Source organism: Propithecus coquereli, unplaced genomic scaffold (genome assembly GCF_000956105.1).
Source record: "Propithecus coquereli isolate 6110/MARCELLA unplaced genomic scaffold, Pcoq_1.0 Scaffold426, whole genome shotgun sequence".
In the NCBI taxonomy this organism is placed as follows: domain Eukaryota; kingdom Metazoa; phylum Chordata; class Mammalia; order Primates; family Indriidae; genus Propithecus; species Propithecus coquereli.
The window spans coordinates 1281536-1292769 of NW_012150019.1; the positions used below are offsets into that span (position 1 = coordinate 1281536).

The 11234-nt window shown below is 57.8% G+C and overlaps 3 protein-coding genes across 5 annotated transcripts; 1 reads left to right on the forward strand and 2 right to left on the reverse strand.

Moving 5' to 3' along the window:
* Positions 1 to 1000: 1000 nt before the first annotated feature.
* LTB (lymphotoxin beta (TNF superfamily, member 3)) lies at positions 1001 to 2946 on the forward strand. 2 transcript variants are annotated; one of them, XM_012653740.1, is made up of 4 exons: positions 1001 to 1209; positions 1597 to 1678; positions 1863 to 1934; positions 2339 to 2946. In XM_012653740.1, the coding sequence occupies exons 1-4, from the start codon at positions 1048 to 1050 to the stop codon at positions 2794 to 2796; spliced, it is 774 nt and encodes a 257-aa protein (XP_012509194.1). In that variant the 5' UTR covers positions 1001 to 1047; the 3' UTR covers positions 2797 to 2946. The 2 variants fall into 2 exon arrangements, with proteins under 2 accessions (XP_012509194.1, XP_012509195.1); XM_012653741.1 differs by having other exon boundaries at positions 2342 to 2946.
* A 1822-nt stretch (positions 2947 to 4768) lies between these two features.
* Positions 4769 to 7528, reverse strand: TNF (tumor necrosis factor). Of its 2 annotated transcripts, none has more exons than XM_012653744.1 (4): positions 7177 to 7528; positions 6537 to 6588; positions 6316 to 6363; positions 4769 to 6011 (listed from the first exon to the last, which is right to left on the reverse strand). In XM_012653744.1, exons 1-4 carry the CDS (start codon positions 7360 to 7362, stop codon positions 5590 to 5592), a joined length of 708 nt encoding a protein of 235 aa, XP_012509198.1. In that variant the 5' UTR covers positions 7363 to 7528; the 3' UTR covers positions 4769 to 5589. The 2 variants fall into 2 exon arrangements, with proteins under 2 accessions (XP_012509198.1, XP_012509196.1); XM_012653742.1 differs by having other exon boundaries at positions 5149 to 6011; positions 6537 to 6591; positions 7177 to 7527.
* Positions 7529 to 9401: 1873 nt separating this feature from the next.
* LTA (lymphotoxin alpha) lies at positions 9402 to 10349 on the reverse strand. The gene is made up of 3 exons (XM_012653745.1): positions 10251 to 10349; positions 10059 to 10164; positions 9402 to 9814 (listed from the first exon to the last, which is right to left on the reverse strand). The coding sequence occupies exons 1-3, from the start codon at positions 10347 to 10349 to the stop codon at positions 9402 to 9404; spliced, it is 618 nt and encodes a 205-aa protein (XP_012509199.1).
* Positions 10350 to 11234: the final 885 nt, after the last annotated feature.

The following is an 11234-nucleotide window of genomic DNA, read 5'->3' on the forward strand; positions in this document are numbered from 1 at the left end:
TTAATTGGACAACTAAAAATATATAGAAAAAACTAGCCGGGCATGGTGGCGCATGCCTGTAGTCCCAGCTACTTGGGAGGCTGAGGCAGGAGGATGGCTTGAACCCAGGAGTCTGAGGTTGCTGTGAGCTAGGCTGACGCCACGGCACTCTAACCTGGGCAACAGAGTGAGACTGTGTCTCAAAAAAAGAAAAAAAAAGAAGGGGAGATCATCAGGGTCACCTCCAACTTCCTTAGACCTGGTCTTTCTTCCCTCAACTCCGCCTGTGCTGCCCACTTCTACGTTCATTTGGTGCCCATGGCTTTGTTTCAGTTACTCTTGCATTCATTTGTCCTTTCATTCATTTATCCCTAAACAGTTAGTAAGCACTCACTAGTGGATGGGGCCCATTCCAGTCTGTGAAGCTCCTTGAGGGTAGGGTGTGCCTCACCCTCCCGTCTTCACTCTTAGTGGCAACAGAGGGAGGCTCCATGTCCATCCTGTCTCAGCGAGCCGAGCCACAGTCAGTGGTGAGGCTGAGGCTTAATTCTGCCTTTCTCACCTAGCACGGGGGCTAGAGGTGAGCAAGAAATGGGAAGAGGTGGGGACCAGTTCTTCTCAGGGACCCAGCCATCCATTCCTCAAGACCCCCGTCCTTGTCCTCAGAGATGTGGACCAGCTCTCCCTCTAGTACCTACCTCTGGGGTGTAGAAAAATGCAGATCACATTGGAAACCTGGAGATCTGTGCTCTCACTACAGCCTTGCTGCCCGGTTTTCTGCAAGCTACCTTCCCTCCCTGGGCCTCAGTTTCCCTCCCTGCTGAGCCAGAGCTCTAAGGCTCTGTGAAGTTCTACTCTGACAGCCTGTTTCTCTACCCCAACTCCGTCCCCAGTTCAGAGAACCCAGGCATCCAGATGCCCCACCCCAGCTCTCGGTAAACAGGAAGCTGGGTGAGGGGAGCAGGGGTGTGTGGAAAGTCCCAGCCAGGTGTGTGGGTCTATAGGGACTGGGTGGCCCCACCCCTGAGGTATGAAAGCCCCCTGCCCAGGCCCTGGTTCAGAGTCTCAATGGGGGCACTGGGACTGGAGGGCAGGGGTGGAAGGCCCCAAGGGAGGGGCTCCCTCCTGCTGGCTGTGGCAGGAGCCACTTCCCTGGTGACCCTGTTGCTGGCGGTACCTATCACTGTCCTGGCCGTGCTGGCCTTAGTGCCCAAGGATCAGGGAGGTCCGGTGAGTGGCTGCAGCAGGCTGTGGCGGAGGGCTTGTCTTGCCAACGCTCACCTCCCTCTGGCTTTGCCTGTGGTCTTTTGCCTCATCTGTCTCAGCTGGCCCGGCTGTCCCTGGTGGGGACGTTTTGTCTCTTTGCTGACTCTCTTTCCATGTTCCTGTGATGTTGTGTCCTGTTGTCTCCAAGCCCCTTCTGTCTCCTCTTCCTAAGACACATCTGTCTCTTTGCCAAAGCTCCTGTGCCTTGCTTGCCTTCCCTTCTATGGAGACGTGTTTTGGGGATGGTGCTGGGGGAGAAACCCCAGGCCTGGAACTTGGGTCCATTCTGGAAGGGGTGGCGCTAACATTAGCGGAATGTGAACTCTGGGCACGGTGACCCCACCCAACCAGGTAACAGAGACGGCTGACCCCGGGGCACAGGCCCAGCAAGGACCCCAGCAAGGACCCCAGCAAGGACCCCAGCAAGGACCCGGTAAGAGCAGACCATCTCCTCTCCCGGCTCCAGCCCCTCAGGGACTCCCAGCTGCAGTCGGTGTCCCAGATACCCTCTTCCTTTAGGCACGCAGGCTCCCCATCCTTGGGCATTGACACCTTGTCCTTTCGGGGCATGCCCGGGTGCAGCCTGCCCTCAATCACGAACTCTTTGCCCCTTTCAGGATTTCGGGAGCTGCCCGAGGAGGAGCCAGAAACAGATCTCAGTCCCAGGCTCCCCGCGGCCCACCTCATAGGTAAGGATCTCACAGACCTGAATAAGCGCTTACGTAATCCAGGGGGCCGGGGCGGCTCGCCCGCAGGGTCCCTTGGCTCGGTTACTCCAGGGCTAAGTTTCCACCTGCTTCGCCACCTCTCACCCGTAAAGTGCCCGCCCTTCCGCTCGTCCCCCCATTGTAGCTTCTTCTTCCCTCCGGAGCAGGCAAACCCAGCCTGGAGGTCCCCACCACAGCGCTCTGCACCCCACATCCAGGTGCCCTCAGCCCCCAACCCTACTCATCCCAGAGGTAGCGCCGTCACCCCTCCCCCTGCCCGGCTCGGTTCCTGCAGGGGGCTAACGGCCGCCACCCTCCCGGAGGTCCCGAGCCAGGATCGCTCCCCCTGGGAGCATTCCCCAAGAGCCCCCCGGCCCCTTTCTCAGCAGGCGCTTGGATGAAGGGGCAGGGGCTAGGCTGGGAGGCGACGAAAGAAGAGGCGTTTCTGAGGAGCGGGACGCGGTTCTCGGACGCAGAGGGGCTGGCGCTCCCGCAGGACGGCCTCTATTACCTCTACTGTCACGTCGGCTACCGGGGCCGGGCGCCCCCTGCCGGCGGGGGCCCCCAGGGCCGCTCGGTCACGCTGCGCAGCTCGCTGTACCGGGCGGGGGGCGCCTACGGGCCGGGCGCGGCCGAGCTGCTGCTCGAGGGCGCCGAGACCGTGACCCCGGTGCCGGACCCCGCCGGGAGGCAAGGGTACGGGCCCCTGTGGTACACGAGCGTGGGGTTCGGCGGCCTGGTGCGGCTCCGCAGGGGCGAGCGGGTGTACGTCAACATCAGCCGCCCCGACATGGTGGACTACGGGAGAGGGAAGACCTTCTTTGGGGCGGTGATGGTGGGGTGAGGGCCGCCCGCGTCCCTGCGGAAACGACTGCACGGTGCGAGTGCGACAGTAGTGGGGGCCCAGACACCCGGGACCCCACGGCGGCGGGGAAAATGTAGGAGACTGGAAACTGACTCCGAGGCTGATGAAAATAAAGAATGCAAAGCTTCAGCGCCGCTGGTACAGATGCCGAGATGCTAGCGTGTCTTAATTCAGCGTGGCTGCAAAGGTGTGCATTAAATAGTCTCTGTATTTTTCTGGTTGTTTGAAACAATTCATAACACTGCGTATGGCCGTTGTTCCCAAGAATGGTAGACTGCCTGTCCCTCCAACCCCCACCCCTGAACCGCCAGGCCCCAGCATTAATTAGTCCAACCCGAGGGCAGAAAGAAGGGGATCTTCTTAAACCCGAAACATCACCAGGGCCACGTGGTCCCCACCAGACTGTGCACTGCACTCTTTTCTCTTGGGTCCTTCCCAACAGTGAGAGGGGTCATTACAGGGGAAGGCAAGCTCTTCTGAGAAAGGCCCAGCCGCGGGTTAAACCCCTAATACTGCTGAGGAATGATGAGACATCAAGCACAGCGCGGCCCAGTGCTTCTCCCCCTCTGGCTGCCCGAGGGCCCCTTAGCCCCCACCCCGGTCAGCTCCTCTTGGAGGAGCAGTAACCAAGGCTCATGGGGCCCCAAGGGAGGAGGCTGAAGGAGAAAGTAGGGGAGAGAGCTGAGGACAGGGGAGGAGACTGTGGTGACGGAATACACCAGGGAGGTCTGGGGAGGAGGAAAAACTGATGCCGCAGGGTCCCTTCCAGGGTGGGATGGAAAGTCGTCATTTGTTCACACTTCAGGCCCCCCTTCCCAAAAGTGAGCAAGTGTGGGGGCCCCTGGAGTGAGTAGTCCCCACCTCCCATGACCCACTTTAAGCCCCAGGCTGGAGAAGGCACAGAGGGACCTAAGGTCCTATCTAGGTCACCCTAGTGGGTCACCCTACCCCAGCAGCATACCACATGGTTTTCCCCTGCCTGGCACCCCAGGGCTGGAAAGAAAGCCCAACTTCTTTTTTTTTGTACACTCTCAAAGATGGCAGAGAGTGGACTACTCCAATAAGGAACAGTCGAAAGCCCGACTTCTTAGCCCAGTGCGGACTGCCACTCGTTGGGGCTCCACTTCTGACTCCTTGTTTGCCTTTGTGTCCAGAGAGGCCTTCCTGGGGGAGCGGGTGCTTTTCTCTTTCCAGTTCACCTACCTCACACCCGTCCCCTCATTCTCCGTAAAGGCCAATGAGACCAAGCTGGCAGGTGGGTCCTTCACCCACATCTTTTTTTCCCCTTTTTCTTGGGGGAAGTTTGAGAACACATCTTATTCCTTGTTCTTTGTCTTCAGCCTCTTCCATTTCACCCAGTGAGAGAACAGAAGGGGCTAGAGCAGCTGGGGGAGATGAGGGAGTGAGCCAGAGATCACTGAGTGCCTGCACGCCAGGTGGGGGCTAGGTGCACTCACAGAGGTTCGGTCTCCTGTTCGCACAGGCCCCGTGTGCAGTGGATGCTCCTGTCTCCAACTGATAGATGAAGTCAAGTGCCTGGTTCAGGCTGCACAGTTAGGACAGGGTGATTTGGAGCCCAGATGCCAGTCCCTTGGCTGTGATTCAGGTGCCTGAGAATGTGGCTCCTCCCCAGCTCGCTCAGGCTGCAACAGCAGCCGGAAATCTCACCTGAGCTGCAGGACTTTCCCAGCTGGGATTGGAATTCCCAGGCTTGGAAATTCCCATACCCTGAGGGAGAGGTAATTAGGTTCAGGCTCCTGTTTCCCGGGGAAGGGGGTATATTCCAATGGGCTTTGTTTATGTAGGGTCTCCTGGCCCCTAGGGGTCTAAGGAAAGGGACTGAGTCTGAGGGATCTTATGCCCTTGAAGAGAGGGCTTCAGGGAGCTGAAGGTGGGTGCTTCCCACCCACAAGGAGAGGCAGATGTAGAATTAATTCCAAGAAAGACCATGTTTCTTTTCTAAGCAAACTTTTATTTCTCGCCACTGACCAGTAGGGCGATTACAGACACGACTCCCCTGGGGAGCAGAGGTTTAGCGATGTAGTGACAGTCTGTCACCAAATCAGCATTATTTAGACAACTGGATCAGATAAATATGTTTTCAAAACACAAGCAAAAGGAGGCACAGAGGCCAGGAGGCCAGGTGGGAACAGCCTATAGTTCAGCTCTGTTTTCACAGAAAACACGTCTAAGCCAAGGCAGCTCCTACATCGGGTCCCCCAGAATACTCTGACCTCCCAAATAAATAATTCATCAGTAAATAAATAAATAATAAATAAATAATAAATAATCACAAGTGCAAATATAAATAGAGGAGGCTGGCCCCACGAGGAGAGCTTGGCTCCATATCTCAGAGAAGAGTCTGGAAATGTCTGAAGAGAGAAAGGCTTGAAGTCCACTCATGTCAAGTCCAAGGTGAGGTCTTCTCAAGGGATGTTCTAAAGTGTTCTGGCCAGAATCAAAGGCTCTCTGGTGCCCAAATTCCAGATGTCCCAGGTTGAATTCAGGGATCAAAATCTTAGGTCCCTAGTGAGTTCTGAAGCTCCAGTTTGAATTCTTGGTGGTGGCCAGTGCTCCATTGTCCAGACCACCCATGTCTGCATTCTAGGTTTCTAAGTGGTGGTGGTGGTGTGCAAAGTTCTAAGCTTGAGGTCCGGCCCCGAGCCTTTAATTCCCTTTCTAAGCCAGAAGAGGATGAGGGGGTCTTGAAGGAGTGGATAATAAAGAAATTGGAGGGGTGAGGCGTCGGGGAAGGATGGACGTCCGTCTCCCTCACAGGGCAATGATCCCAAAGTAGACCTGTCCGGACTCGGCGAAGTCGAGATAATCGGGTAAATTGATCTCAGCACTGAGTCTGTCACCCTTCTCCAGCTGGAAGACCCCTCCCAGGTAGATGGGCTCATACCAGGGCTTGGCCTCAGCCTCCTCTGGGGTCTCCCTCTGGCAGGGGCTCTTGATGGCAGAGAGGAGGTTGACCTTGGTCTGGTACGAGACGGCAAAGCGGCTGACGGTGTGGGTGAGGAGCACGTGGGTGGAAGGGCAGCCTTGGCCCTTGAAGAGGACCTGGGAGTAGATGAGGTATAGTCCGTCGGACGGCACCACCAGCTGGTTGTCTCTCAGCTGCACGCCATTGGCCAGGAGGGCATTGGCACGCCCGCTTATCCACTGCAGCTGTGCCTCGGCTTGGGGGTTTGCTGGAGGGAGGGGGAGACAGAGGGAGATGTGAGTCAGTGGCCCCGTCAGTTCACTCTCCACATCCTGGTCCTCAAGTTCTGCCCACCCTCACATCCGGTTCCTGTCCCTCTGTCTGTCTGCCCACATCCCACCGGGCCCCGAGGTTCTGAATATCCCCCCGTAAGGCCTGCGCTGTTCCTCCACCCTCCCCGTGAGCTGAGTGAGTCCTTCTCACACTGTCTCCAAGGCCTATCTACCCTCACCCTGAGCGCGCCCCCAAATCCTAGCCTTCCAGGACCTAAGACACGTCCTCAGAGCTCTTACCTACAACATGGGCTACAGGCTTGTCGCTTGGGGTCCGGGAGGACGATCCTGAGGAGGAAAGAGGAAAGAAAAAGCTGAGACCCTTAAACTTCCTAGACAATATTCCTGTACTTTCACCTTCATTCCTCCTCCCCAAAATCAAAACTCTACATTTTCCCCATTGCTTCCATCCCAGTACTAACTTCTCCCCCAACCCAAACCCAGAATCAGGAGACACTTACTGAGTGTCTGGGCCAGAGGGTTGACGTTGACCAGATGGAGGCCACTGGGGAACTGCTGGGGAGAAGAAGAGGGATTAGCATCAGGGGGGGGGGTCACCCTCAAATGAGAAACAGCTGCCGCTTATCAGGTTTGTGCGCTGTCTGCCCTGGTACGCCTGGTTCTCTCTCTCCATTCATCCGTCTATTCGTGCATTCAACAGCTCTTTCACTAAGCGCCTTGCCCTGCCAGACACCCTGTCTTCATCTTTCCTTATCTCTCTTCGCCTCGTCTCTCCGGATCTCTTGTATCTCCCACAACTCTGTCTCACCATCTTCATTCATATCACTCGTGTGTTTCCCATCTCGCTGCTCACACCCACATCTCTCTTTATATGCGTGTATCTGCTTGCTCATTCATTCATTCACCCCACGAATACTTTCTGAGCACCTTCCAAGTGCCAGACATCCTGTCTCCCCATCTTTCTCTCTCTCCTCCCCCATCTCCCCCACGTGGCTTTCTGCCTTCCCATCTTTCTCCACGTTTTTTCCTCCCCGTCCTCCCCAGCAGCACACCCCTTTCGCCCACCCCTTCTCTATAGTTCTCTTTCTCCCCCACTTCTCTCTGCACGGGAGAGTGGATGAAGGCTGTCGAGGCACTCACCTCTTCCCTCTGGGGGCCGATCACCCCGAAGTGCAGCAGGCAGAAGAGCATGGTGGCTCCTGCCACGAGCAGGAAGGAGAAGAGGCTGAGGCATACGCAGCGCCTGGAGCCCTGGGGCCCCCCTGCCTTCTTGGGAAGCGCCTCTTCAGCCAGCTCCACGTCCCGGATCATGCTCTCGGTGCTCATGGTGTCCTTTCCAGAGGAGATGGTGGCGCCCTGGGGCAGTGCGTGTGAGAGGGAGATAGCCTGCCTGGCGGCTTGTCTGGGGATATGGCTCTGAGGGCTATTTCCAGGGGGTCTGGAGTTGCTTCTCTCCCTCCTGGCTGGGCCCCTGCTGTCCTCGCTGAGGGAGCTTCTGCTGGCTGGGTGTGCAGACAGCTGCCTTTATATGCCCGCAGAGCAAGAGGAGGGCGGGGTAGGGTGGTGGGGAAGGCTCTTATTCAACCAGCGGAAAACTTCCTTGGTGGAGAAACCCATGAGCTCATCTGGAGGAAGCGGTAGTGGGCCCTACACCTTCTGTTTCAGTTTCTTCTCCATCGCGGGGGCGGGGATTTGGAAAGTTGGGGACACCCAGGCATCGAGGATACTCCCTACCCTCCCCACTTGGATTCTGAGGCGGGCTTCCTGGGCCCATCACTCGTGTGTGTGTGTGTGTGTGTGTGTGTGTGTGTGTGTGTGTGTGTGACTGTGGAGGCCGGACCCCATCCCCCCGCCCCACGTCCCCAGTGCCTATTGTCTCCATTTCTTTTGGGGACGAGATCTGTGGCTTGTGTTCCTCTGATTTCCAGACAGGAGTCATATGGGGGTAGAACTAGAAATGGGAAGGGCTTTAGAAAGCTGAGTCCTCAAGGCAGAGAAAACGAGATGGGGAGGTGGGGGCGAAGCTGTGCTGGGTCCTGAGCCTGTGTGTCTGGGTCCCTGCAGGGAAAGGAGCAGGGGGCAGGGCAGCTTGACACTGGGGGCATGCCCGGGCGTCTGAAAGGGCTGGGTGGGGGTAGCAGGGACAAGCCTGGGACAGCCCCAGGGGAGTGAAATCAGCCCTGGGAATGCACAGACCCCACTGGGACAGGTCTTCTCCTTTCACTCTGGCCTAGGACTCACACTGTTGGTTTCAGTCTTGCCTTCTAAGGAACTCTCAGGTCCTCAGTTTCTCCGCGAAGCCCTCACCTCTCAGAGCCCCAGTGTGTGGCCATGTCTGCTCAAATGCACCTGCATCTCCTAGTTCTGGAGGCCCTTTCACCCCTCAGAGCCCTCTGCTTGGCCATGTCTTCCGTGGGGGTCCCTATTCTCCACCCCCGTAGTTCTGGGCATTCCCCTCCCCTTTGCTGTGGTTACTTCTCCCCAGAGGTCTCCCGTAACCCCCATTCCTCAGAGCCTCTACATGTGGCCAGATCTCCCAGGGGCCCCCAGACCCCACCCCTCCAGACTCTAGACGCCCACTTTTTCCTTGTCTTCGCAGCTCATCCTTCAGCTCCCTGCAGCTGTCTGGCTCTCCTACCCGCAGGAGCCTTGGAGCTCCCTGCGCCCCTTCCATGTTCTGCCCACAGCTTCTGTCTTCTCCAAGGCCTCCATCCCTCCCTCCCTTACAGAGACTGGGAAAGTCTCTCCTCCCGGACAGACAGACATAAGCCAACAACATTTCAGAGAAAAAAGGTTTATTGGGCTTCATCGAGGTGCGGATGCCTCCGCGTGGGGTGTCTGGCAATGCAGCTGGCGTTCAGGGCCTCTCGCAGCCTCCGAGAGCCCCGCGGTCCCTCACACCTGCTTCCCTCTCTCAGCCAGCCTGGTGCCGCTGCCCTCTCGCTCTTCATCCCTTGGGCCTGTTTCTCTCTCTCTCTTTTGATGTTCTATTATTCCCCTCTCTCCATCCTCCATAAATAAATAATTTAATTTCCCCCTTCATAAATAGCCCCCCAAGCTCCCCCATGGGCCTGCTCCTCCTCCGCCAGGCTCCGCCTCACTGGCGGGACACAGGGCTCTGGGCGGGAATTTCTAGGCAGGCCTGACATCCTCGGCTGAACATGGGGGTGGCTCAGAGAGGTGCAGCTCCCTGGGGTGCCTAGAATTCCCTCTTTGAAAGCCAGGTGACTTGAGCGGGGAAGACTTGAGATTGTTGGATTGGTCAAAAGAGAGGTGGTGGTGACCCCTGAGACAGTCAGAGTGGAGGCAAAACGGGCAGAAGGCCTTGAAACCAATTTTTTTTTCTTTCTGGATTTTTCCAAGTTCTACAGAGCAAAGGCTCCAAAGAAGACACTACTGGGGCTGAGGAGTAGGTGGGAGACGCCGTCTGTGTGAGTGGACAGCTGGTCTCCCTGGGTGAGCAGGAACGCGGCCCCGTGGTACATCGAGTGCAACCAAGGTCCCTGTGGCCCTGGGCACACGGTCTTCTGGGCGCTGAGGAGAGGCACGTGGAAGCGGTACTGGGAGGAGAAGAGCTGGACCTCGTGGGCCAGGTAGAGAGGGGTGGGTGTGGCCTCGGGGGGGCAGGCTTGCCCAGAGAAGACCACCTGGGAGTAGACGAAGTAGATACCACTGGCAGGGACCAGGAGGGAATTGTTGCTTAGAGAGAAGCCATGCTGGAGGAAGGCATGGTCCGTGTTTGCTCTCCAGTGTAGTGAGTCTTGCTTGCTGGGGTCTCCTAGGAAGAGCCATGGGGTGTGGGGTGGGGGAGATCAAAGATCTGGGTCGGAGGTCTCAATCCCTGAGGAAGCAGGAGCTGGACAAATGAATTCTTGGGGGATGGTTAGGGGAGGGGTGAGAGTGGGCTGCCTCTGTTTAGAGGGTGGGGGAAGTTGGGGGGAGGTGGGTGGATGGTTGTGTCCCTAAATGGGGGTAGGAGGAGAGCTGGGGCTACATGTCTGGGAGGTCAGGTGAATGTTTACCGATGAGGTGAGCGGCAGGTTTGAGGGTGCTGTGGGTGAAATGCTTCTGGGGGTGCTGATGGGCAGTCTGGGCAGCTGAAGGTGCAAGGCCAACACCAGGGAGCCCCTAAGAGAGAACAGAGTTGAGGGGGGCTCTAGAGCTCAAGATTCAGCTGGGCCACCCCAGCAGCCCCCATTCTCCTGCTGCCTCACCTGGGTCCTAGGCGGCAGGGCCAGCAGCAGACCCAGAAGGAGAAGGTGGAGGGGGGTGCCACGCACCCTCAGGAGGCAGAGACGTCCAGGTGGTGTCATGGGGAGAGAACCTGCAGGGAGAGAGACAGTGAGCGGGGCGGGGCATGCTGCGGAAGACAGACCTCCCGCCCGCCCTGCAGAGGAGACGGCCACCCAGAGAGAGAGGGGCGACAGACAGAGAAGGGGACAAGATGCAGACAGGGAAACCCCGAGGTGAGCAGAGGGAGACAGAAAGGGAACAGAGAGGGACCGTGGCAGAAACAGAGAATGTGTGACAGAGACAGACAGACAGATGGAGAGTCAGAGACGGGGGAACAAACCAAAACCAAACCCACCAAGGCCCCAGCCCGGGCAGGCCAGGGATCCAGGCAGCAGGTGCAGGAGGGCCGGGGCCCAGGCAGAGGGGCAGGACACCTCAGGGTAGGAGTCTGAGCCACCGGCAGGCCAAGGAGATGGGGCAGGAGAGTCTTACCTGCTGTGCGGGGCCTCTGGGCCCGGACGCTTGGGTCCCTTTATAGAGGAAGCGGCAGTGGCAGCGTGGCAGGCAGCGGGCGGGTTCTAGGTCGGGGCTGGGGCCCGGGGAAGCCCCCAGGGCTTAGAAGACGGTGCCGTTTCAGTCGAAGGCAGGAAAGGCTGAGGCCTAGGAGAGAACCACAGGCTGGGGGCTCCGGTGACTGAGTTCTGGGAAAGGGAGTGGGGTCAGGCTTAGGTGTTCCAGAGAAGGGACAGCCAATTCGGGGAGAAGGAGGCTGAGTGAGCGGCTGGGGTGTGGGCTGGAGGCCCAGTTCCCTGAAGAGCGATCATATATAACACTCCTGCACCCTTGGCCAACTACAGGCTTCTCTCTTTGCCCGTTTCCTTCTCTTGTACCCCATCCCTGTCCCAGACAACTCAAGTCACACTTGCATTTATCCCAGTATGTGTACTTTCCAGCTCATCTGGCAG

Bases quoted from the DNA above. Each gene is read 5' to 3' on its own strand.
- LTB (XM_012653740.1), top strand. From the start codon at position 1,048: ATGGGGGCACTGGGACTGGAGGGCAGGGGTGGAAGGCCCCAAGGGAGG. The intron at 1,210-1,596 runs GTGAGTGGCTGC...CCACCCAACCAG, and splicing joins CCAAGGATCAGGGAGGTCCG to GTAACAGAGACGGCTGACCC. The intron at 1,935-2,338 runs GTAAGGATCTCA...CCCCTTTCTCAG, and splicing joins CCCCGCGGCCCACCTCATAG to CAGGCGCTTGGATGAAGGGG.
- TNF (XM_012653742.1), bottom strand. From the start codon at position 7,362: ATGAGCACCGAGAGCATGATCCGGGACGTGGAGCTGGCTGAAGAGGCG. The intron at 6,364-6,536 runs GTAAGTGTCTCC...TTTCCTCCTCAG, and splicing joins CCCTCTGGCCCAGACACTCA to GATCGTCCTCCCGGACCCCA. The intron at 6,012-6,315 runs GTAAGAGCTCTG...CCCTCCCTCCAG, and splicing joins GCCTGTAGCCCATGTTGTAG to CAAACCCCCAAGCCGAGGCA.
- LTA (XM_012653745.1), bottom strand. From the start codon at position 10,349: ATGACACCACCTGGACGTCTCTGCCTCCTGAGGGTGCGTGGCACCCCC. The intron at 10,165-10,250 runs GTGAGGCAGCAG...GTTCTCTCTTAG, and splicing joins CCCTGCCGCCTAGGACCCAG to GGGCTCCCTGGTGTTGGCCT. The intron at 9,815-10,058 runs GTAAACATTCAC...GGCTCTTCCTAG, and splicing joins ACCTGCCGCTCACCTCATCG to GAGACCCCAGCAAGCAAGAC.